This window comes from Rhinopithecus roxellana, chromosome 10, assembly GCF_007565055.1.
Source record: "Rhinopithecus roxellana isolate Shanxi Qingling chromosome 10, ASM756505v1, whole genome shotgun sequence".
Lineage (NCBI taxonomy): Eukaryota > Metazoa > Chordata > Mammalia > Primates > Cercopithecidae > Rhinopithecus > Rhinopithecus roxellana.
Window position 1 is genome coordinate 22,417,338 of NC_044558.1, and position 26,172 is coordinate 22,443,509.

General features: G+C 45.5%; 1 protein-coding gene and 1 pseudogene across 2 annotated transcripts; both read right to left on the reverse strand.

Moving 5' to 3' along the window:
* Positions 1–654: 654 nt before the first annotated feature.
* On the reverse strand, positions 655–12,861 carry LOC104678328 (annotated as a pseudogene). The gene is made up of 11 exons (XR_004059722.1): positions 12,858–12,861; positions 12,272–12,325; positions 12,058–12,165; positions 11,074–11,375; positions 10,714–10,806; positions 3,185–3,407; positions 3,025–3,100; positions 2,221–2,306; positions 1,751–1,962; positions 1,374–1,663; positions 655–1,056 (listed from the first exon to the last, which is right to left on the reverse strand). The product of XR_004059722.1 is annotated as a golgin subfamily A member 2-like (transcript).
* Positions 12,326–25,770, reverse strand: LOC115900025 (golgin subfamily A member 2-like). The gene is made up of 7 exons (XM_030939618.1): positions 25,566–25,770; positions 18,097–18,666; positions 15,938–15,976; positions 15,636–15,682; positions 15,460–15,553; positions 15,259–15,363; positions 12,326–12,361 (listed from the first exon to the last, which is right to left on the reverse strand). Exons 2-6 carry the CDS (start codon positions 18,176–18,178, stop codon positions 15,332–15,334), a joined length of 294 nt encoding a protein of 97 aa, XP_030795478.1. The 5' UTR covers positions 18,179–18,666; positions 25,566–25,770; the 3' UTR covers positions 12,326–12,361; positions 15,259–15,331.
* Between the last annotated feature and the right edge of the window lie 402 nt (positions 25,771–26,172).

Sequence of the window (26,172 nt, forward strand, 5' to 3'; positions counted from 1 at the left end):
TCATCCAGAAATTTAAGGAGTCAGCTCTGGCCAAGGTGGCAAAGGGTCTGCATGTCTGCCTCCCCCTGATTAGACACGGGTCTTACTTTGCTACTATAAGGGTATAGGGGTGACTGGGAATGGGTGACTGGGACATGATGGGGACGGAGTGTCTGGCCCCATACTTCTCCAGGCTTTGCTGACAGTGGCCCATTTTTTCGTTTTTTTTTTGTTTTGTTTTAACATTTTTATCCTTTTTTATGCCCTTTCTCATACTTTTTTTTTTGAGATGGAGTTTCACTCTTGTTGACCAGGCTGGAGTGCAACAGCACAATCTTGGCTCACTGCAACCTCCGCCTCCTGGGTTCAGCGATTCTTCTGCCTCAGCCTCCCCAGTAGCTGGGATTACAGGCATGCACCAACACGTCTGGCTAATTTTGTATTTTTAGTAGAGACAGGGTGTCTCCATGTTGGGCAGACTGGTCTCAAACTCCCTGACCTCAAGTGATCCGCCCACCTCAGCCTCTGAAAGTGCTGGGATTACAGGCATGAGCCACCGTGTCCGGCTTCATAACTTTTCATAACTTTTATAACTTTTATCCCATAACATTTTAAATCCCATAACTTCTTTAATCCCATACATGTTTTAAAAATCCCATACCTTTTTAAATTTTATTTTATTTAGTGGCCTTTTAGATTATGGTGATCTTCACCTCATTTCCACCCGTCTCTCCACATTAGACAGGGGTCTTATGCTTGCTACTGTAAGGGTAAAGGGTTGACTGGGAAGAGGTGGTAGGGACACAGTAGAGGCAGAGCCTCCAGCCCCACTTCTCCAGATTTTGCTGACAGTGGCCGGCTTTTAGATGATGGTGATCTTCACCTCATCGTTCTCAGCAGTCTGGTACAAAAAAGGAATGCAAAGGCTGCTGCCCAAGCTTGGGTGCTCCTGGAGGTTCTGCATCTCATAAAGCAGCTGTATGATCTGCTGCTCAGTGGGATTGCCGCAGGGAGAATCCTTCCCTGCCTCTCCTTGCACAGGCTCCCCTCTGCTGGCAAGGCTCACCTCACAAAGATCTTTGGAGAGAGGGAGGCAGGGCGCTGTGCAAGCCCTCCCCTGGCTCCTGTGTGCCCACCCTGCCTGAGGGCTCTACTCACTACCCTGCTTGTCGGCAGCCCCAAGCTGCTGGGGGGCTGGGGCCCCTGGAGTGGGCTCATCAGCAGGGTTCTGGGCAGCTGCCAGGGATCTGCCATGCTACTCGTTGCAGTTGCTCACAAGCCGCAACGCCAGCTCCAGCAGCTTCACCTGGAGGGAGGGGTACTCAGCTGCTCTGCCTGTGCCTGAGCCCATCCCCACCCCACCCCCACTCCTGCAGAGATGTTCCACGCCCTACCTTCATCTCTTCCCTTGTCCTGGGCCAGCCTGCTGATGCACTCCTACTCCTGGTGCTGCTCCTTCAGCACTGCCCTCTGGCTCTGGTACAGTGCGATGTACTCTCCTACCGGAGGACAGGGCTCAGACGCTGGGGCCCCTCTGACCGATGTGCAGCTCTCCTTGCTGTGCCCTGGCTTCCCACTCCCCAGTGATGTCTATCTCTCCAGACAGCTAGATGAAGCAATGTTCCAGTTCCTCCACCCTCTCCTTCAAGTCCACCTTCTCCTGCATGAGCTCCATAAAGCGGCTCTGGAGCCAAAATAATGGGGTCACATTAAGGCAGCCACCTGCCTGCCCCCAACCCTTTTTGGCCCATGCCAGGAAAGACTCACTCACCTACAGCCTCTCCATGGCCACCTGCAGGGCCCAGTGGGTCTCCCCACACATGGAATCGCCCCCAGTTCCTGGGGCTGGGGCTGCCACCTCAGGTTCCTTCTGGGCCAAGGCCAGCAGATGAGCCATGCGCTGGCAGTGCACTCCTTCAGCTGCCCACGTAGCCGTGCCTGCTCCTCTTCGGCACTAGCTACAGCTGAGTTGAAAAATGCCCCCTGCAGGCAAGAGGTACACATTCTTATAGGGGGATACACAGGACGAACAGAGCAGGGAAGTGGAGAGCAGTCCTTGCCTTGGGGGGCCTCAGACGGTGCACCTGTGAGTCACAGGTGAAATGGTGTCTGACCACTGGCTCCCAGGGAAGGGGTGAGGGTCCAGAGAAATCAGAAGGCCGGGAACCCAAGAGCAGAAGGGGGTTTGGGAGGGACCATGGAGGGAGGCAGCAAAGGTGGGGCAGGGGGAGTCAGGCTCACCATGGCCTTCTGGCTCTCTAGGTCCTCCAGGATGCTCGGCATGGGCTGAGGCACCTCCACCTCCTCCTCACTGTCCAGTCCATCTCCTGTTGGGGGTGGCACAGAGAGGTCCTCAGACAACCCAACAAGGGTAGAGTGGGCCCACCTCTGCCCCTACTCTCACTGTGTAACCCTGGGCCAGTCCCTCCCTAGCGGGGAATGAGCAGCTGTTCTTTATTTTGAAACGGAGTCTCATTCTATTGTCCAGGCTGGAGTGCAGTGGCGCGATCTCCGTTCACTGCAACCTCCGCCTCCTGGGTTCAAGCAATTCTCTGCCTCAGCCACCCGAGTGGCTGGGATTACAGGCGCCCGCCACCACACCTGGCTAATTTTTGTATTTTTAGTAGAGACGGGGTTTCACCATCTTGGCCAAGTTGGTCTTGATTGAACTCCTGACCTCGTGATCCACCCGCCTCAGCCTCCCAAAGTGCTGGGATTACAGGCATGAGCCACCATGCCCGGCCTCATTATTTTTTTAAAGAGCCAAGATCTTGCCGTGTTGCCTAGGTGCAGTCCCACTATCAATAGGCACGGGAGTTCTGACCTGCTCCATTTCTGACCTGGGCCAGTTCACCCATCCTTAGGCAACCTGGTGGTCCCCTGCTCCCAGGAGGTCACCATATTGGTGCCGAACTTAGTGTGGAGACCTGGTTGGCATAATGACCAGCTGTTCTAAAAGTCTATTCAACTCCTCAATCCTGTGCTGCTAACAGTTATCCCTTCCTCCTGGGGCTCTCTCCTCTTTCTGTGAGCAGTCTCCGCTACCTTCCCCAGGTAGAGCCATGAGGCTCAACTGGGCCTGAGGCTGCTGGTTCTGCTGGCTGAAAGCTTCCAGGCACTCCTAAGGGGCCAAGAAAGAGAGTGAGAAGGCACAGAGGTTGCCAGGTTATTCCCCTCAGGGCCCTGCCCTAAGCAACTCCCTCACCTGGATCTCCCACAACTCTTGGCAGGCCATCTTGGCCACTGCTTTGCTTTGAGCTTCCTGCTGCTGCAGCTGGTCTGCAAGCTGGGTCCACAGCAGTAATTGGTTGTGCAGCCCTTCCTTCTCAGAGGTCAGCTGCTGACAGGTGGCCATATACTGCTGCAGGTGACTCAGGTACTGGTCTTGCTGCTGCTGCAGACTAAGCCTCCTGGCTCTTCAGCTCCATCTGCAGAAAGACCCTGGGCATGAGGGCAGGTGGTGGCTGGCCCATAAATGGGGTAGCAAGGTCACTGTGTGGCTCTGTTGCCTACCCAGGCCCCTGGCCCCTTTGTTCCAGGCCTAAGTGACTATCTCCCTTTCCCAGAGTCCCATGCCTCCTTCCCCAGCTGCAGGGGTCTGTCCTGTAGACCCCGGTTGCACGGCAGATGAATAACATACTCACACTGATATTTAGTGACAGAGCAGCTAAGGAGCCAGGCCATGCACAGAAAGAGTTGTGGCAACTGCAGGCCTCGACTAGCTGGCCCTGACGGCATTTATTCAGCACAGGCTTAATGACAAAGGCTTTGAGTCAACACACCTGTGGGTAATTAACTTTGCCGACCCGCCCCCAAGTAGCGCACAATCATGCACCTGCGGATAATCAAAGGTTGGTCTTAGAACCACATGAGTAAACAAGCTATTCAGCTAAACTCCCCCACATTCCCATGTTATTTGCTCTATTGTTATCAACTCAAGATAAAGGGGATTAGGGGTAAAAAGGATTTCAGAAAAAATCCTTTACTGAAGTTATGCAAACCTTCTGGCCTTCCAAGAAGGTTTGTGTCTATATCCTATAACTTCATCTTACAATTTTTCCAACCACACTGACTGATCCCCTATATCTCCCCCTTTTCTGTTTTTTGCATTCAGTCTTGTTAGCTGGAGAGTACAAGTGTGTGCGACAACTGGTCTGTCAGTAATGGTGGTCATTGCTCTTATTCCGGCTTTGCATCCTAAAATTAGTAAATAACATAAGACAAACATAAGTGTAATTAGCAACATTCTTTTCCACTCAAGGAGTGATGCCCAGGAGCGGTGGTCTATCCAGGAGCGATGATCTTGCACACCCTTCCATATGGCTGTTTGTTGAGTATGTAGATAGATCTACAGTATGAAGGGATTCTAAAATTGTATTTTTAAGTTGCCTTATGTCTGCTGTTAAATTGTCATGAAAGGTTCCGTTCCCCAGAGGTGTTGTTTCACCTCATCCCAACTATGTATTGATTGATTCCATGGTAGAGAAGTGACACAGATATGATTATGCTCCCAGTCGCAGTTTAACTGCTGTTGGAATGCCAGTGCATCTTGTCGCTCCCCCACATATTCCAAGGGCAGCCTCAAGGGCTTGCAGGTGTGCAAGAATCTTTTGATCTATACCTTGCTGTAAGAGAAGCTCATTAGTAACATTTCTGGCCAAATTATCTACAAAAGCAGCTGTTTTTACTGATTCAGTAATAGACACTACAGCCACACTAGCAGTTGCTGGGATGACTATGGCTGAGACTATAAAGGCTACACGTGTGCCTATGAATCTTTTGGGTCTGACCTGGGACAGGGCACGTTCTAAGATGGCAAAGGCAGAGGAACCTTGCCAATCGCATGTCAAATTGACTGGTGGAAATGCCTCAGATTGTCTCCTTAATACCATGACTCCAGTAATATTTAAATTATATATTGTAATTAGTAATACATGAGGCGAACCAAGTCTGTCCCTGCACCTGGGTCACAAACGTGGAGTTTTGGGGTATAACAGAAATATTAGTTCCTATAAAGAAAACATATGGATGGGTAGTGCAAATCAGGTACTGATCAGTGTGATTATGAATAAAGATTATAGTATAGTTGTGACTAGAATTATGATATGTCCCATGCCAGGTATCAAAGGAAGTGCTAAGATGTCCCAGGCACCACAAAGTGTCTTGGGGTGGCATAGACTTTACTTGATGTCTGAAATATCCACCCCCACATTGGCCCAAATCATAGGGGAATGGGACGTGGCTACAAAACTGTGATTGATGCCATGATGGATGAGGACATCAGTAAGGCTTCCCTGCAAATGGCTGTGGGACCTCCAGTCTAAGATGGAGGATATTGCCTAACTGGAGGATATGGGCTTTTTCCCCATGACAGACCTCCCAGCTAAAGTGGAATCCATTACTTTCCTAGCTTTGTTCTTTAGCACAGGAAGGAATGTTTGGGAAAGTGGCATTGATTGCATCGCGTGGTTTGAGGCTACCTGCAGCTAGGAATGTTAAGACATTTCCTTTGTCATGATGTAGCCATAAGTGTGTTTGGGCAGGTACACAGTAAGGGTTAGACCCTTTATAACTTACACAGAGTGGGAGGATAGTGGAATGATATGTAGTGTTACCTGGCACCTTAGTCTAAAGTGTGCCATTAATGAGGGACCCCACTGGGGGTAAATCTATCCCTCCTAGCCAAGCAGTTACGTTATTAAAGGCTGAGAAGGCGGTGTCTGCCCAGGTGACAGGGCGAAAGAAAGGTGAATCTAAGATATGAGCCCAATAGAGTGTAGCAGGTATAGGTTGCAGACAAAGCAAGAGCATATGAAGGATCAATACCCTATGTGAGTTGCAACGTACAACAGAGAGCATAGCAAGGAACAGATTATCTGGAGTGAATGGTGTCTGTGTCCAGAGCAGGATTCATTCAGCCTCCTGAGTTGCCTTCTTCAGCATCCCACAGGTAATGTCCAGGGCTTGTGTCATCTGAGGAAGCCGCATCATCCAGGGCAGCGAGTCCTGTAGGGTCACTTCCTTCATTTCTGGTACCAGGTTGGGTCCTGGCCACATAATGGTATGGTTTGATGCATCATGCTGGAATCCAAAGAGGACCTGAGGGGGTGTGAACACAAGTATACCCTCTTCCCCAAGTTAACAATTCATTTGGACTACACCATACATTACTGTTTACATCTTTCCATAAAACTGCAGTTTTATGTCTTAAGAGGTTTTAGCAAAGGGCTTTTCTACAGCGGATTGAAATTTATCATCTAAATTTAAAAAATTAAGGGTAAAAAAGGCTTGTGCCAATAGTGTTGCAAGGTCCTTACCCATACTCCCCTGTTTTGTTTTTTGAGCATATTTTTAAGGGTGGAGTGGGCACATTCTACTATGGCCTGTCCTTGGGGATGATATGGGATGCCTGTGGAATGCTGGATGTTCCACATGTGACAAAATTGTTGAAATTGTGAGCTGGCATAAGCTAGACCATTATTAGTTTTAATTTTTGTGGGTTGCCCCCATAAATGCAAAAGTTAAAAGAAGATGTTTAATGACATATCGAGTAGACTCTCCAGGAAGGGCATGTACACTAATTAAATGAGAATCGGTATCAATGGATACATGTACATACCTAAGTTTTCCAAATTCAGGGATGTGTGTAACATCTGTTTGCCATAACTGATTAAGTTCCAATCCTCTAGGGTTAACACTTGTTAAAGGAGGGGACGTGCCTGTGAGCTGGCAATCTCGGCATTGCAGGATAATTTGTTTAGCCAGCCTCTGGGTAAATGGAAATTGTTTAGACAAGTTTCTCTAGTTTTGCCGGAAAAATTGATGCAATTGAGTGGCTTGGTCAAGCAGTGATGTCACAACCTGAAGGTATGCTTGATCATTGCTGTAAGTCAATGGGCCAGGCAGTGAGCTGTGGCCCTGAATGTGTGTAATAAAAATAGGATGTGTACACTGATCTAGCAATTGCTGAAGTCAAAGAGCACACAGGGTGGACTCCAGAGTGGACTTAGTTAGGGCTGTCTCAAGGTTCTGCAGTAAATAAACAGAATAAGCAGAGTCACTAACAATATTGAGGGGCTGAGTGGAAAAAGTTTCCAAAGCCAATATCAAAGCCCCAACCTCAGCTCTCTGAGTGCTAGTAAATCCAGATCGAGTGATGGAATTATGTGGTCTCTACCAGACTGCTGCTTTTCCATGTTTACTAGAACCATCAGTAAACAGTGTTAAAGCATTTATGGGGAAGTGAACTATTTTTGTAGGGAAAATCATAGGAGTATGATAAACTGAAGGAGTTAGCAGGAATGACATGCTCTATTTGACCTGTGTAGTCAGAGAGTGCTATTTGGAAGTCCATCGATAAGGGCAATACTGCTTTGAATTGCTTTTTATTTAAAGGAATCCTGATGATATCAGGATCACAACCTAGTAAGTGACTGCATCATCTGCAGCCTGAATATGACTTTACTGATTAACCGGATATAGGGAGATAGTGTTTTAGTCTCGGTATGTGAGCAAAAAACCCCATGCTAGAAAGCATAGCTCTGGAGCCATTTGTCCTATTAACCCTGTAGGGGAGTGTTTAGTGGGAAAAATAAACAATTGAACAGAATATTTTGGATCTATGAGATTTAGTTGTCTTTGAGAAATAGACTGTCTATTTCTTTCATCTTTTTTTTTTTTTTTTTTTTTTTTTTTTTCTGCAGGGGTTAAATATCTGAGAGAATCCAGGGCTGTGTTGCCCTTTAAGATAGAAAATAAGTTTTGCAGCTTATAAGTAGGAGTGCCCAAGGTGGGGTGAAGCCAGTTAAAATTGCCTAGTAATTTCTGATAATCATTTAAGGTGTGTAAGTTGCTAGTATTTAACCTTTTGAGATTTTACTGACCAGGAAGTAAGTATGTACCCAAGATATTTCCAAGGAGAGGACATTTGTACTTTTTCAGGTGCAATGATTAAACCACTCAGCTGTGCATTCTTTATGATAGAGGTATATAAACTTAAAAGCATTGGCTCTGTTGGGGCTGCTAGTAGAATATCATCCATAAAATGAATAACCTTGCAATCAGGAAATTCTTTTCTACTGGGGAACAAAGCTTGATTTACATGATACTGACACATGGCAGCACTGTTTAGCATTCCTTGAGGAAGCACTTTCCAATGAAATTGGCAAGCTGGCCTTTCATTATTGATAGCTGGTATTGTAAACACAAATTTTTCTCTGTCTTGCTTTTCCAGGGGAATAGTGTAAAAGCAACAGTGGCCATTATTAGAAAGATGTGTTTTAAATTCTTAAATTGTACTTAAATCTCAGCAGAGAATTATAATCTGGGATGTCACTTGTATACAAGGAACACGTGAAATTTTGCCGTGGGCTACCTGCGGAGCTGGGGCGTCTAGCAGCTGGGTCCCAGGGCGGCGGCTATGTTGCACTTGCGCTGCTTTTTGTCTGTGCCGCCTTTTGTCTGTGCTGCTCCCTCACCCTGCTCCCACTGGGCAGATGCTGCCAGCCGAGTGGACCTTTGTGCACGCCTCCTGCCCCTCCCTAGCAGGCCAGCTCTGGTGTGCTGGGCCTGGCTCCTTGTCACTGCTACCTCTGTGCAGGCCGAGTTCCTGGAAGCACTCGCTGGCTCCAGGTCTGCGAGCTTCCTTTGCTGTCAAGCATTTCCTTCTGCTTACCACCAGCTTGGCCACACGGCTTCAACCTCTAATGCTTTTTCTTAACTTTTTATAAACGTTAAAAGAAATAGGTTTATATACCCAATTGCCTTGTCAACCTTGCATTACCAGGCAGGCTAAGAGCTCCCCTTTTAATGCCTCTTGCCTAAGAAAGGGTCCCATAGCTGTAGCGTAGCTCTTGTCTTTTTTCCTATTTATTGCCGGAGGGGGCTCAGGCAAAACCTCCATTTCCTCTTTGTTATTTTGGTCTGGTGATATCAGGGCTGAGCGAAAAGGAGGTGGTAAGGCAGGTGACGGTTCCTCCTCCTTCCCCTTTTTAGGCTCTTCTGTGTATAACAGAGCCAGGGTCACCCTAAGGCCCATAGCGTTAAAAATGATACTGGGACCTGTTGCCCTTGCGCATGATGTTGATTAAGATCTCTCCCCACTTGTTGCCAGAGCTCTACGTCTAGCGTTCCTTTTTCTGGGAACCATGAGTTATGTGAGACAACAGTTTGCATTAGGTCCCTTAATTGAGCCTGTGAAACCGAGGCTCCACTAGCTTTAAGCAGCTGTTTCAATACTTTTTTTTTTTTTTTTTTTTTTTGAGACAGAGTCTCGCTCTGTCGCCCAGGCTGGAGCACAGTGGCCGGATCTCAGCTCACTGCAAGCTCCGCCTCCCGGGTTCACGTCATTCTCCTGCCTCAGCCTCCTGAGTAGCTGGGACTACAGGCGCCCGCCACTTCGCCCGGCTAGTTTTTTGTATTTTTTAGTAGAGACCGGGTTTCACCGTGTTAGCCAGGATGGACTCGATCTCCTGACTCGTGATCCACCCGTCTCGGCCTCCCAAAGTGCTGGAATTACAGGCTTGAGCCACCGCGCCTGGCCCAGTTTCAATACTTTTATATACTGTTTCTGTTAAGCTGATAACTGTTGTCCCATGATGAAACCCTAGCCTGAACAATCCCCCCAAACTTGGAAATTCCGAGTGGGCATCAATGGCTTACTGACTTACTGACTGCACAGTTCTTTTCATCTTTGTTTCCGAGGGGTCCATTGTGATCCTTCACAGTGTGCCTCATACAGGGCACCACTTGCAAGGGTCTATCCTGCAGATCCCAGCTGCACGGCAGATGAATAACATACTCAGACACCCATATTCAGTGACAGAGCGGCTAAGGGGCCAGGCCACGCACAAAAAGAGTTATGTGCCTTGACTAGCTGGCCCTGAGGGCATTTATTCAGCACAGACTTAATGACAAAGGCTTTGAGTCAACACACCTGTGAGTGATTAACTTTGCCGACCACCGAGTAGAGAGCAATCATGCACCCACGGATAATCAAAGGTTGGTCTTAGGACCACATGAGTAAACAAGCTATTCAGATAAACTCCCCCACATTCCCATGTTATTTGCTCTACTGCTATCAACTCAAGGTAAAGGGGATTAGGCTGCTTTCAGCCAAATCCTTTACTGAAGCTGTGCAGACCTTCTGGCCTTCCAAGGTTTGTGTCTATATCCTATAACTTCATCTTACAATTTTTCCAACCACACTGACTGATCCCCTACACCCAGCCTTAAATCTCACACCCTTCCTCCCACCATTTAAACTAGGCCACAGACTGATGGAAAAGCAGAGGGAGCCAACCTCCATCTGCTAACTGTGCCACATGCCTAATGCTTTCCACGTATTATCTCATTTAATCCTCAGCACCTCTGTGAGGAAGGTGCTAACTTCCCTTTTAAGGTAAAGAAACCGAGACTTAGAGATGCAAAGTAGTTGAATGGTGACCAGGGGAGCCAAGGCCAGAATCTAGTTTGACTCTAAGGAGCCTCTTATACCACCATCTCTTTCCCTATGTTTGGGGGGCTCCATGACTCTAGCTGGGATGATGATGTTCAGATCTGGGAGGAGCCCACCACTAAAAATCAGATGGCAGGAAGCAAGAAACAGTCACAGGACTGCCCTGGAGGGTGCTGGGGTCACCTGTCCCCCAGGCTGGAGCTGCCTCTGGCCTCACACCTCCCCTCCCTAGAGGCTAGTGCCCGCCTTCCAGCTCTTCTTGGATGGGGCAGTGTTACCGTCTCCTTTAGCTTGCCCAGCTTCTTTCCCAGCTCCCTCTTTACGTGCTATTCCAACTGCATTGCACTGGTAATCTCCATGTTCTCGTTAGTCTGGACAGAGAGAAGCAATCGGCAGCCATCCACTGCAGCTGGAGACCCTAGAACTTGGTGTCTGCCTCCCATGGCACCAGGAAGGGTGGAGGCAGGTTAGAAAAATCATTCTCTCTTCCCCACAGCCATCAGAGCAGGGCTCTGGTTCACAGGTACCTTCAGAAGTACCATCTCACATTAGGGGTACACTGCCTCATTTTATGGGTGGGAAAACAAAGGTCGGGAGGGCTAGGGAGGAGGGCAGGCTCTCCTGATGGGGTCACGCACCAGCTTTACGAGTCCGTTCCGCAGCTCAGACAGCTGCTCCTTGAGCTCGTGGTTCTGGGTGAGCATACGGCTGATGGTGGTGCAGTCATTCTGCATGGTCTCCAAGATTTGTCTGTGCGACTCTGCCTGCTCCCCCAAGAACTTGGCCACTTGCTGCAGCTCCAGCAGCCTCTCCTCCACTCCTGGTTTGGATGACTGAAGCCCTCAGTGTCTTGCTCCTGGGCTTGGAGCTGCCAGACTCTCCAGTTCCTTCTGCAGGTGGTCAGCCTCTGCTTGTAGCTGCTGCTCCACCTTGGAGGGCCCTGCTTGGAGTTCCAGGGGCATGGTTCAGGTAAGAAAGGAAGTGACAGTAAGGGCCTCTGAATTCTCAAAAAAAAACCCCTCCTCTTGGTCCACAGCTCCTTTCAGGCTCCCCAAACTTGGCCTCCCTGCTAATGATTTCTTGCACCTGGATATTAGCCAGTCTTCTAAGCCACTTTCTGATAGAGACAACTGTGGATGGCTGACAATGGGCACGCTTCCCTCTTTGCTGATGGGAACACTGAGGCTCATGGAGATTACGAGACTTGCCAACTCCTGGCACAGACCTCTTTCCTTCTGCCCCAAAGCCCTCCCTCCACCCACCTCCCTGAGGCATTCTAAGCCACCCCCACAGCGCTCTGACACCAGTCCTGCTCCCAGGTCACCACAGCCCCAGCTGACCCATTTGGTTACTCAGTTCAGCCAAGCTCATTTCCAGTTCTTATACCCAACTCACGCTATGCTCCTTCTCCTCTCTCAATGTGCGCACCTGCCCAAAATACAGCGGGAAAGGGCCCTGAAGAGAGGGGCTGATGGCTGGACGGGCTACCATCTCCCTCTCTGACCCTGCCGCCACATAGCCTAGACCCATGATCACCTCTGGCTATAGTCTTCCCATTTTACAGATGCCTAGAAAGATCAAGTGATCTATATAAGGTGGGGGGCTGAAGGGTCAGGTCTCACCTGCTCTGACATCTACTGCATCCTCTGCCGCCACATGGCACCCCCTCCTTTCAGATTTCCAGCATACGTCTCTTTCTCCATTTGTAGTTGTCCAACTGACTCCATTACCTTCAAGAATGGGGACAGAAGTTATGAAGGGCTGTCACTGGTCCTCACCTGCTCCTGGCCACCTGGGGTCATCTTCCTTCCACGTCCCTCCCCTGCAAAGCCTCACCTGCCCCAGATGTGCTTCCAGCTATGCCCGCTTCTCCATGGCCTGCGGTAACTGCTGTTTAGCATCAGGGCCTTCACAGTGCCTTGAAAACTAGATAGTGAAGAGTGAGAAGTTTAGATTCGGGGAGACTGGGCCATTCCAACAGTGCCCCTTAAAAGGGCTAGGGCTAGGCTCAATGTACAACCCAGTCAATACAACTCTGCTGTCAAGTTTCTTTGTTTCAGAAATAAAAAATTAATTTTAAAAAGATCTCAGGCTGGGCATGGTGGCTCACGTCTGAATCCCAACACTTTGGGAGGCTGAGGGAGGTGGATCGCTTGAGCTCAGGAGTTCAAAACCAGCCTGGGCAACATGGCGAAGCCCTGTCTCTACAAATACAAAAATTAGCCAGGCGTGGTGGTATGTGCCTATAGTCCCAGCTACTTGAGAAGCTGAGGCAGGAGGATCGCTTGAGCCTGGGAGGTAGAGGCTGCAGTGAGCCAAGATCACACCACTGCACTCCAGCCTGGGTGATAGAGAGAGAGAGACCCCATCTCAAACAAACAAACAAACAAACAAACAAACAAAACCTCTACTCTATTATTACCCATGAAATAGTGGAAGTATTGGCTTGAACCTCAGATGGAAATAAACAGACTCATTAGCTAGCCATATAAATGTAATTTATAAAATAATGGTTTTCATCTATGATGCTGTAAAAAAAATTTTTTTAAGCCCTAACCCTGAGATTCTGATTCCCCAGGTCTATGGTAGGGCCCCAATTTGTAGATTTTTAGCACTCTCTAGAGGATTCTATGGCAGGACCAGAACAAGGACCAAAATTTTCCAACTCTTGGCATGATCCCTAGACCATGGCCCCAGCTGGATGGGGCTCCAACCACCTCTGCGGCTGCAGCCTTTAGCCTATTGAAGCAGTTCAGTCATTTGTAATTTCTTTTGTAGCTCTTCTAAGTTAAGCTGTATGCCAGCCTTCTCAGTCACTAGGACTCGAAGCTTCTCTTCCAATTCTGATGTCTCCTGCTTCAGGTCCTCATTGATTTGGTTATGGCCAGAGGCAGTAGAGAAAGGAATGAAGTAAGAACAGAAAGGACTGCTTTGGTGATCAACCCTCCACCCGTGCCTCACAACCACAGAACCATAGCACTGGAAGGAACCCCAGGAATCCAAAGTTACAGATGGCAGGCCCAAGAGAAGGCATGAGTTGTTCGAGGCTACACCATGAGTCACCAGCACTACAGCTTAACTGTGCACACGTACAAACCTGTATGACCACCTCACCATGCTTACCTGTACCCCTTCAACCTCCCAGCATATCACCCATGCTAAGGGCCCCCAGACCTCCCATCCCACCTTCCCCCATGCTACGTGTTCTTGTATAACTCCAGCCTGAGGGTGTTTATCTCTTTGGTTAACTCCTTGTTGTACTGAAAATACAGACCAAGATTAAGTCAGGATATAGCAGGCAGAGGAGCAGCTGGCCGACCAGTAACAATAGCTCAGTAACTATTCCACAGTAACACTTCCTCACTCTGAATCACACCTGACATTTTTTCAAGGCATTTCTAAGTCCATAATCTCATTGCTTTTTGTTTGTTTGTTTGTTTGTTTTTGAGACGGAGTCTAGCTCTGTTGCCTAAGCTGAAATGCAGTGGCATTATCTCGGCTCACTGCAACCTTGGTCTCCCAGGTTCAAGCAATTCTCCTGCCTCAGCCTCCTGGGTAGCTGGAATTTACAGGTGCCCACCACCACACCCAGCTAATTTTTGTATTTTTAGTAGAGACAGGGTTTCACTGTGCTGACCAGGGTGGTCTCAAACTCCTGACCTCATGATCCGCCAGCATAGGCCTCCCAAAGTGCTGGGATTACAAGCATGAGTCTGAGTGCCCGGTCAGTCTCATTTGTTTTTAAAAGAACTTAGTAAGGGTGAAGGGACAGGGAAAGAGATTGAATTTATAGCTGGCTAACAGAGGCCCAGAGGGATAAAACAATATTGCTATTATTTTACTGTTATTACTACCACTGTTTGAACCCTTATTGAGTGCTTCACTAGCCACCATGCTAACAATCCCATTTAATCCTCACAACCACCATATGAGACAACTACTATTATTACCTTTATTGTGTCGATAAAAACCATGGGGTATTAGAGGTTAAGTGCTTGCCTAAGATCACTCAGAGCTGGGATTTGAACCCCCAGGTATATCTGATTCTCTAAGCCCATTTGTTCACTGGGGGTGGGGGCACAGATAGGAAGGGGGAAATCAATCTCTTGTTCACTTTTTGAAAGGATGATCCATTCACATAGTCCAAAACTCAGAAGGTACAGAAGGGAAATATCTCCCAGCCACCCTGTTCCTCTCTCCTGAGTTTTTTGTGTTTTATTTATTTATTATTTTACTTTAAGTTCTGGGACACATGTGCAGAATGTGCAGGTTTGTTACATAGGTATACGTGTGTCATGGTGGTTTGCTGCACCTATCAACCCGTCATGTAGGTTTTATGCCCCGCATGCATTAGGTATTTGTCCTAATGCTCTCCTTCCCCTTTCCCCCTAACCACTTCCTGAGTTGATGAATCCTTGCAGACACGTTTTATGTATATGATCATAGTATGTATGCAGACACACACACACGTTCCCTCTCTCTACACAAATGGTAACATACTGAAGATACTCTTCTGTACCTTCACAGTACAAATACCATATCCCCCACCTAGCACTTGGCAAAGGCCAAAACCAGTTAAGGGTAGGGCGAGGACTTGGCCTCTGAACTCTGCATCCAGTGCTCGCTCTCCATAGGACCCCTAACTCACCCACAGCAGCTGACTCAGCCCCAGGCTACCTCTAACAACCACACACACAAGCAGTGAAAAATGGTCCATGCTGCTTTTTGGGCAGGACATTCCATCCTGCAGAAGGGACCTTTAGGCTCACTCCGCCATCTGGGAAGCCAGGCTGCCAGGGGATGGGGCAGGTGGTTGGACTCACCCTGTCTGCTTTCTTCTGCTGTGTGGAGACAGCAAAGAGCCTGCTCCAACTCTCCCACACACTGCCAGGAATACTACAGGCAGCTGGCCAGATCTTCGGACTCTCCTGGAATGAGAGAGGTTCAGATGGGGCCCAAAGGACTCCCCCTAATGGCCTGTCAAAGTACCAAGTTGAAGGATGATGGGGTGCCCAGATTCCCACCTTCTTTCTGCCTGGCAGCATGCTGAGTGTGAGCCAGGGCTGTCTGTAACTTGGCTTTCTCTGATACAAGGATTTCTACATTCTGAATGTGAACCTTTGGTAGAAAAGCCAAAAGCTGAAAGAGAAGGAAAGAAACATTCTCCAGAGGACAGGAGGGAACTTCACTCTCTACTCACCTGTAACTGCTTCCTTAGAGCTCCCTGCTTTTGGTGGCACTCTTTTCCTATAGGAAAAGGAAGACAGAGCTCTTACTAGGGGGAAGCAGAGATGGTACAGCAAGGGACATGCCTCCAGAATGGCACCAATGTCCCAGGACAGTTCCACCCATGGGACCAAGTTATCAGGGACCTTATGGGGATGGGGTGGAATCTGGGGGGTGAGCCTTCTTCCCCAGGCTGGGAGTGGGTAAGACTAGACTGAAGCCTCTACATCTGAGTGCCCCCCAAATCCAGCAGTCATGTTGTGAGCAAACAGTTACTTCTTCCAACTGATCCACCATTTCTTGGTTCTGTTGTTTCTGTGGAGACAGTTAAAGGATGGTGACTAAGGGTGGCCCCCTCAACTCTATTCCCCAGACCAGGATGGGGTAGGCAGCAGCCAGGAATGGATTTTAAAGGCAAAGTTCTCAGACTCAATGGAAACATGAACTGGTAAACTCTCCTCAAGCTCCCAGGAAAGAGGATTTGAGTCTTTGTTGGTTTTGGCCCACAGTCATAGAACTGAAAGTCTGAATCTGAATTCTCTCAAAGGGACAGTAACATAAACCTCTAGAGATGAAGTCTGATAAAAGCCCACCCTTCTGCCAGCTTGTGATGTAGAAAGGTGTATTCATTCAACAAACATTTACTGAGCACATATGGGCCAGGTATGTTCTGTCGCCCAGGCCGGAGTGCAGTGGCCGGATCTCAGCTCACTGCGAGCTCTGCCTCCCAGGTTTATGCCATTCTTCTGCCTCAGCCTCCCGAGTAGCTGGGACTACAGGCACCCGCCACCTCGCCTGGCTAGTTTTTTGTATTTTTTTTTTTTTTAGTAGAGACCGGGTTTCACCAGGTTAACCAGGATGGTTTCAATCTCCTGATCTCGTGATCCACCCATCTCGGCCTCCCAAAGTGCTGGGATTACAGGCTTCAGCCACCGCGTCCGGCCTCAGGTATGGTTCTTAATAGCAGGGATATAAGACAGAAAAAGACAAACAGGAGCCCTTGGCCCTGAGGTTTTCATTCTAGTGGGCCTTTTTTTTATTTTGAGATGGAGTCTCGCTCTGTTGCCCAGGCTTGAGTGCAGTGGCACCATCGCGACTCACTGCAACCTCCGCTTCCCAAGTTCAAGCGATTCTTCTGCCTCAGCTTCTTGAGTTGAGTAGCTGGGACTACAGGCATGTGCCACCATGCCTGGTTAATTTTTGTATTTTTAGTAGAGACGGGGTTTCACTATGTTGGTCAGGCTGGTCTCAAACTCCTGACCTCCTGATCCACCCGCCTCAGTCTCCCAAAGTGCTGGGATTACAGGCAGGAGCCACCACGCCCAGCTCTAGTGGGCCTTGGACTCTCAGAGCTAACAGAGCCCTTTGATATTCTCTAACTCTACCTCCTCAGGAAATGCAAGCCCAAGGAGGAGAGGTGGCTTGTCCAGAATCAAACAGCAAATTAGGGACTCAGTCAGGATAAAAGTACAGGGCTTCTGACAACTAGTCAGGCTAGCAGTTTCCCGAGAGGCAACAACCCCAGGCACTCAAAGTACCCTAGGTTGAGATGATATGAGGAAGATTCAAGCTGTCAAATTCAGTTTCCCAAGATCTGTTCCACAGAAGATAAGCAGATCTTACTCCAGAAACCACTGATTGAAGGGCATTCTGGTCCCAGAACCACGGAGAATTTGAATATGAGGTGGAAAACTCAGAAAAAACATGTTAAACTCTCTGGAGAGTAGAAGCCTGGGAGAAAATCAAACCAAACCCATTCTCCTATTGCCACCCAGAGACACTGTCAACATTTTGAGCTCATAGGGAAAGTGTGGGCTTTTCACATTGTCAATGTCTCTGCTCATGGAGTAAGGCAGCCTGAAACCTCTCACTCCTAGGTCCCATAGTCCCCATTCCCCTTCCAGCTGGAAATCTGTGCTGTGACCAGAGGAACCAGAAGCAGGGTGAGAACACTTAGTGGACTGGGTCCTAAGATCAAAGGCCAGTTTTGTGGCAGTAATGACAGTTCCTAGGGGAACTGTGATGTCACTATATTCCACTACTCCCTGGGGTGGGGGGTGGCTATCAGTATGAGGCCTGAGTCACCACTTTGAGATGTGGGAAGGGGGTGCAGGGCCAGGACCCAGGTCCTTGGAGATGTCAGCCCAAAGACCCAAGGGAGGTCACACTTGGGGCAGCAGAAGGTGAAGACTGAGTATGGAGCAGGAAGCCCCAGGAGTCACCCACCCAAAGTCACCCTGGGGCAACTGGTGAGGGCAGAGGCTGGGCTGCTGAAGGGGAGGGGCTGGCTGACAAGATTTTGGTTGGGGGAGCCCAGAGGCACTGGGTGGGGCCCAGCCTGGTGTGCCTCAGGAGTGGCACAGACTCTGGCAGCAGTCCTACCATCGGAGGGGGACTGGGCCTGGGTCGGGGGGCCATAACCTGGTGCATTTTACCTTTTTCTTGGCCGTGGACAATTTGCTCTGTCAGGTTTCTTCTGATATCACGGAGCAGGGAGAGGCGGGGATGGGGCCACATCAGTGTGATCCCAGTGACAACTGCTAAACACTTCTAATAGCCTACCACACAGCTGTGTGACTGAGCCAGGGAAGGTGTAACCAGGGTCACACTAGAATGCATAATAGGGGTGTGACCTTAATGCTCAAAGCCCCTTGGTCTACCAGAAAGATGAAAAGGAAAGGAGCCATGGCCAGGCAGCAGCATGTCCAGAGGGACCTGTGGCCTCACAAGGAAAGCTGCTCATGCAACCGCTGTCCTCCGCTCACTCTGGGAGAGGGGCAGGGCCAGTTTTCATTTTAAAAACTTTAAAACTTTAAAAAATAAACTTTAAAAATAATATGTCTGTGTACTTTATATATGTGTGTGTCTATATGTGTGTGTATCTATGTGTTCTTCCACAGCTGTCTTCATTATCCAACTTCTATGCCAGGCCTATGATTTTGGCCTTTTTCATCTTCAAATGGAATAGAAGAATTACCAGTATTCCATCAATTGAGGTACAAATCCTGTAAAAATGGAAAAATCCATAGCACACTTGATGATTAATGAAGCAGACTACATTATCCAACATTCCAATGAACAAAATAATCACAATGATTTCTCTTTTTTGGAAAAAGTTTCTCTTATTCTCCTACCTTATTGTTAAGATATTTTTTTAAACAGAAACATGTCTAATATCTTTAAAAACACAAAGCTTTTGGGCTGGTCATGGTGGCTCACGTCTGTAATTCCAGCACTTTGGGACACTGAGGCAGGTGGATCACCTGAGGTCAGGAGTTCGAGATCAGACTGGCTGACATGGTGAAACCCCGTCTCTACTAAAAATACAAAAATTAGCCAGGCGTGGTGATGGGCACCTGTAATTCCAGCTACACAGGAGGCTGAGGCAGGAGAATTGCTTGAACCCAGGAGGCAGAGGTTGCAGTGAACCGAGATCACACCACTGCACTTCAGCCTGGGTGATAGAGCAAGACTCCATCTCACAAGAATAAATAAATAAATAAATAAATAAATAAATAAATAAATAAATAAATAAAAACACAAAGCTTTCAATTGAATAAGCACTCAAAGCTCTTTACCAGTCTAAAGCAAATACAGGGCTCTTCTAAAGTAAGGCTAAATGCTAAGTGATGGGGGAGAGAAAAAGGACATAAATAACTCCTACTCTCATGGGGTTAATCACTAAATCCTATTTTTCTAGAATCACCTGGAATCTCTAAACCTTGCAAATGAATCTGAATTTCTCACTCAATACTTGGCTATGACTTACAATCATGAAAACCAAGACTTGTGTTATGTCATTGTGTATTGCTTGTTATCCAAATTCCATACTAGACTGGGATCAATGGTTGAATCTTTCATGATTTGCTCCATAACCTGTGTGCTGCTTATCCCAGACCAAACTAAGCTTTTTTCTAGAGTTCTACAATTTATAATTAGTATACAAGAGTAGTTCTCAAAAATGTAGTCACTGGACCAGCAGCACCTAAGAACTTTTTACAAATTCTAATTATCAGGCCCCACCCTAGACCTGATGAATCAGAAACTCTGGAGTAGGGCCTAGCAATCTGTGCTTCAATAAACCCTCCAGGTGTTCAAGAACATCTGGCATAGCAGGTAGAAAAATGTGTTTCCTTCTGTAGGTCCAAAGCCAGGGATGCTATATGTTCTGTCTTGATATGAAACAATGACATGCAATTAAAAGACATAAATCTCCTTCCTACTTCCACCCTCCATCCAATGTGTTTTATTTTTATGAGTTAAATTAGAAAACAAGTGGCAATCAGAGAGTTAGTCTAAAAAGTGTATTCACAGGTAACAGCTCTCATCCAGCCTGATCTCACACAATACCATTTACATCCTCTTACATCTAAAGTTTCAGAAAAGGATCTTCACAACGTAAGTCTCAGGCACAGTAGGAGTTCTATAATAAAAGATCACGTAGATCTGAATGTCCAAACTTATTAGAGAAAAAAAATGGAATCACTGATTATATTTTCGAATTGCATTCAATTACGAAATTAAAGTTTTGAAATTTTTTCACCTTCATAATTCTAAGTTAACAGAATTAAACCAGAATACTCCATTCTTTCAAAGCCTCTAGCCAGGCAAAATTTTACTCTATTACTTCTTGCTTTCAAGGAATACAAAGGAGAGTCCTGGTAGGCATATTTTGTATACCTCCAAAGATGCAGAACAGTTCCATCTGTTCAATATTAAAACACAAGTCCTGTAAACCTCAGATGGTAAGTGTAATACTTCAGCACTAGGACCAAAGCCTCAAATGTGAAAAGATACCAAGAACACCACTAGCAAACAAAAGTAAACTCTCAACCAGAAACAGTAGTTCACAACTGTAATCCCAGCACTTTGGCAAGCCCAGGTGGGAGGATTACTTGAACTCAGGAGTTCAAGACCAGTCTGGGCAACACAGCGAATTCATATCTCTACAGAAAATTTTAAAAATCATCAGGGCCTGGTGGTACACACCTGTAGTCCTAGCTACTTGGGAGGCTGAGGCAGGAAAATCACTTGAGTCCCAGAGTTTGAGGCTGCAGTAGTTATGATCATGCCACTCTACTCCAGCTTGGGTGACAGAGCAAGACCGAGATAATTACATTCTGTCCTGCTCCTGTTTACACTAAAATCACTAAGTTAAAATGCTTTCATTCAACAGGATAAAAATTAAGTAAAATGTGACTTTGGAGTTTGGCTAGCAAAAAACAAAGAAAGAAAAAATAAAGCAAAATGACAAATTACTGGGAGAAAGTTTTTGAAACTTCAATGACAGATAAAAGGTTTGTATCCTTAGCTTATAAAGAAATCTTTAAATTACTCAGAAAAAGACAAATGATTAAAAAAAGATAAAATATTTTCTAATTTTATAAAATTACTCAGAAAAAAACAAATGATTTCTAACAGAAAGTGGGCAATGGAGAAACAGGCACTTCCTACAAAAATAAAAATGGCCTGTAAGCACATAAAAAAGATCCAAAAGCACTAAAACCAAAGAAATGTAATGAAAACAATATTTTCTGCTTAAAGACCTGCAAAGATGATACATAGAAGGAGGCAACTGGAGCTCTGTCACTGTTGGTGGGAGTATAAACTGAACCAATTTTCCTGCAGGATAATTTGAAAATTTCTATTAAAATCTCTAAAACTGTTTTATATTCTTTTCCTCCAGAAATTCTACTTCTATGAAATCAGTCCAAAAGTGCTTTCTCGAGTCCATTAAAATGTATATATAAAGTTCATTTTAAAGCACTTATGAATTTCAGTTGGCATAAAGTTGAAACAATGACCTTTAGTTTTAAGTTGGTAACAAAAATAAATTCTCTATATATCACTTATTCCTTTCAGCAAAACAACCCAATACATACCTCTGTAGAAAATGTTTCTTCTGGATTTACCCAAATAACACGATAAATTCTCATTATTTTATTGCTTTTTAAAAATTATTTACTTACTTATTTATTTATTTGAGACAGAGTCTCACTCTGTCGCCCAGGCTAGAATGCAGTGGCGCAGTCTCGGCTCAATGAAACCTCCGCTTCCCGGGTTCCAGCGATTCTCCTACCTCAGCCACCTGAGTAGATGGGATTACAAGTGCGTGCCACCATGCCCGGCTAATTTTTTTCTACTTTTAGTAGAAACGGGGTCTCATTGTGTTAGTAAGGATGGTCTTGATCTCCTGACCTCGTGATCAGCCCACCTCAGCCGCCCAAAGTGTTGGGATTACAGGCGTGAGCCACCGCGCCCGGCCTATTGTTATTTTTTTAAAAAGACTAAAACATATTATATTATATTACAGACACCAGTCACTCAGTATGTCAGAAGACTTAAGATTGAACTAGATCATCTGCTGAACTTTAAACTTAGTGCTTATCTCTATTTGTACATGAAGTTTGAAGCAACTGTTTGGCTTTGAGGGATGTATGAGGCAAATTTTTCAGCCTTTGTGAAACTGTTGAAAAATAAGGAATTGTAATATTTGCCTGTAGGTACAAGATAAAGGCTATGGCTTCTGATACAAACTTGAAAATTCATCAAAGAGTAGAAGCCATAAGGTGAAAATACATTAGAATCCTAGAAGCAAGAGACCTCATTCTCCACAAAAAGGAAAAAAAAAAAAGTCAAAAAGAAACAAAAAAGTGATGCTTAGTGCATTAAGTTGGAAAGAAAAGGGGATGGAACATAAGCTTTTAAAAATAGTTTCCTATAGATGAGAAAATCTCCAATGTGTCATTGGTCAAAATAGCAAAGAGAAAACAAACCACCAGCAAACATGCTATAGATGCAAAGAAAACAAAGATAAAAGTATAGAATAAAGTATACAGCACACAGTATAGAATAAAGTAAGTGCAGCACTTGTCCATTGCAAAAAGGCAGATTTTGGCAAAGCAGTTATTGTTAGATGAATTACCCTAATGTGAAACCATAATCTCCAAACTATTCGAAAAGGAGAAGAAAACTCAGAACCAAGCAGGCCCTCAGAAAGTTACAATCTAGTAGCTTCACTATGTTCAGTATCTTGAAGTGTACAACTAATTTTTTATCTAGGCTGTGCACATATGTATGTAGGTGGGGAGGGTTGTACGTAATGTTGGTGTGGGTTGAGGGGTCTGGAGGAGTCAGACCATCTGCCTTTTAAAGTTTTCAATGAGGAAAGCTAAGCTTTCTTCCAAACTCCCAATCTATTAACTGCACTGAAACTGAAAATTAGCAGGTAAGCAGCAGCCCAGGGCCATCCAGAGATAAGGTGATTCCAATTTCTCCAATATACAGTTACTATGGCTCTGACGGACTGATGAGTCTCACACCTACCAGTGTAGTTAGTCATCTATTTAAGTGGCTCTAAAATATTTTAGTTACTGTACTGATTTGAAAGTCAGACTTCATATACCTCTAGGATTTATGTGCAAAAAAAGAGCTCTCATTGCTATAAATCTAGCCAAACTGCATAAACATTATTGGGGTGGTAAAGGGATACTTGACATATTATCAGAAAGAATTATGATTTCTCAGCCAGGTGTGGTGGCTCACGACTATAATCCCAGCACTTACAGGCCTTTGGGAGGCCAAGGCAGGAGTATTCGCTTGAGCCCAGGAGGTAGAGACTATCCTGGGCAACACAGGGAGACTCTGTCTCCACAAAAAAAAAAAAAAAAAAAAAAAAAAAAATAAGCCTGTGGTCCCCCATCTACTCAGGAGGCTGAGGTGGGAAAAGTGCTTGAGCCCAGGAGGCTGTAGTGAGCCATGATTGCATCACTGCACTCCATCCAGCACAGTCAACGGAACAAGGCTCTGTCTTAAAAAAAAAAGAAAAAGAAAAAAAAAAAATTCTGTTCCCTGTATTGCTTAACTCTATCAAAACTTGAAAACTATTCTTTTCTCACAGATAATAAACTTCTTAAAAAAGTAACAAATGTGTTTGATTACAAATTTTATAGCACTCTAAATATTACTGTAGCTAAATAACATTAGATACCAACTTAACTTAAATATTGCCAGGCAGACAAGCAAAAAATTATCCATATCTAAAAACTCAATTTTATAATGGGTTATCTTATTTCTGTTGCACAAAAATACAGGTTACTATCGGTATTTTTTTTTTTTTTTTGAGACAGAATCTCACTTTGTTGTCCAGGCTGGAGTGCAGTGGCATAATCTCAGCTCACTGCAACCGCTACCTCCTGAGTTCAAGCAATTCTCCTGCCTCAGCCTCCTGAGTAGCTGGGACTACAGGCACATGCCACCACACCTGGCTAATTTTTGTATTTTTAGTAGAGACGGGGTTTCACCATATTGGCCAGGCTAGCCTCAAACTCCTGACCTCGTGATCTGCTGCCTTGGTCCCCTAAAGTGCTGGGATTACAGGTGTGAGCCAAGCATCTGGCCTTAGAGTATTTTTCATCTACATATTTATTCATATATATGTTTCCAACCATTTATATTTTTATTCATTCACTCACTCATTCCTGTTTTTTTTTTTCATTCACTCAAATAGTTTAGTATCTGCTTTACCCAGGTACTGTTTTAGGTATAATGTATTCAGTAGGCAACTAGGTGGATACAGTTCCTACTCTCATGAAACTAATATTCTAGGAAAGGGGAGAAAGATAATGAGGCAGTGAAATATAGGGCCTGCCAGATAGTGATAGTTGCTAAGGAGAAAATTAAGTAGAAAAGAGGGACAAGAAGTAGGAGATTTAAGTTGCAATCATAACTAGGGCAATCAGAAAAGATTTCCCTAAGATGACACTTGCACAAATATCTGAAGGAAGACAGGAAGTCAGTTATGCACATATGTGGAGAAAGCATTCCAGATGGAAGGAACAGCAATTATAAAGGTTACTGAGATAGGAGCATGCCTTGTAGGTTTGAAGAACAGAACCTAGGTCGGTTGTTGGAGTGGAATAAATGAGGGCAAAAGGTAACCAACTGAACATACAGTGACAGTTCACAATATCTATTAACCATTAAAACAATTTTTAATAAAGATTCAATATCAAATACTATCTATAATAAATGCTTCTGGAAAGATCCTATTTGAATTAATAGCTACAGTGACTCCAACGGACCCAAACCTATTTATCCCTCAAGTTTCATGTGTGCTGTAATAACAGCAGCATCTACAGACAAGCAAAAACTGCATTGGGAATCTGAAGAATAATATTACACACAGAACCAGGTCATAAACTGTAAATTTGCCTGATACAGAAAGAATGAAATAAATTATTTTCCCAAAATGCCACAGTCAAATAATATTACTCAAAAAACAAAAATCCAATGTTATTCTGAATTATCAATCTTAATTTTATGAGTTTTCTAAAGACAATTTTTTTTTTTTTTTTTTTTTTTTTTGAGATGGAGTCTTGCTCTGTCGCCCAGGCTGGAGTGCAGTGGTGCAGTCTCAGCTCACTGCAACCTCTGCCTCCCGGGTTGAAGCAATTCTCCTGCCTGGCTAATTTTTGTATTTTTAGTAGAGACAGGGTCTCACCATGTTAGTCAGGCTGGTCTCGAACTCATGACCTCGTAATCCACCCACCTTGGCCTCCCAAAGTGCTGGGATTATAGGCATGAGCCACCGCACCTGGCCTTGATCATTTCTATTAACTATAAAGTTTTTTAAAAATCAGTATTTCTATAAAGAGGATCATGACTTCCAAGTGTTCTATTTCCCAAAAAATTTTGAGCCATTGGACTAGACAGCCATTTATTTCTTGTAACATTTATTAAATAATTTGCCAAGCCTTTATGTTTTAAGTCCCACAAAGAAAATGCAAGCCCCAATTAGGCCTTCTGCTTCCAGAAATACCTGCTAATAAAGTGTCTCCCACATCACTGGTGGTTAACAGATGGCAGTAGAGAGAATGACAGACAACAGGAAGTGCATAGATACCTTTGTTTCCTTCAGGGGTCGGCTTCTTCTTTTCTTCCTGTACTATGGACTCCTCTAGGTCCTTAGGGGTTGGGTCTAAAAATTCCCACTCTTCATGGGTACAAAACACAGTCCTCCGACTATCATTATGTCCATTCCCAGGATGGAAAGGATACATCAAATTTCTATTAAGAAAAATGATATGTGGCCGGGCGCGGTGGCTCAAGCCTGTAATTCCAGCACTTTGGGAGGCCGAGACGGGCGGATCACGAGGTCAGGAGATCGAGACCATCCTGGCTAACACGGTGAAACCCCGTCTCTACTAAAAATACAAAAACTAGCAGGGCGAGGTGGCAGGCGCCTGTAGTCCCAGCTACTCGGGAGGCTGAGGCAGGAGAATGGCGTAAACCCGGGAGGCGGAGCTTGCAGTGAGCTGAGATCCGGCCACTGCACTCCAGTCCGGTCGACAGAGCGAGACTCCGCCTCAAAAAAAAAAAAAAAAAAAAGAAAAGAAAAAGAAAAATGATATGTGTTATTAACAAAAACAAAAGTAAAACAAAACATAATCTTATGTATATAGGATTGGCAAAAATTAAAATATCTGATAATATCAAATGTTGGTGAGAAT

Bases quoted from the DNA above. Each gene is read 5' to 3' on its own strand.
- LOC115900025 (XM_030939618.1), bottom strand. From the start codon at position 18,178: ATGTGGCCCCATCCCCGCCTCTCCCTGCTCCGTGATATCAGAAGAAAC. The intron at 15,683-15,937 runs GTAACTGTTTGC...CTTTTCCTATAG, and splicing joins TGGTGGATCAGTTGGAAGAA to GAAAAGAGTGCCACCAAAAG. The intron at 15,364-15,459 runs GTGGGAATCTGG...CTCTCATTCCAG, and splicing joins TGCTGCCAGGCAGAAAGAAG to GAGAGTCCGAAGATCTGGCC.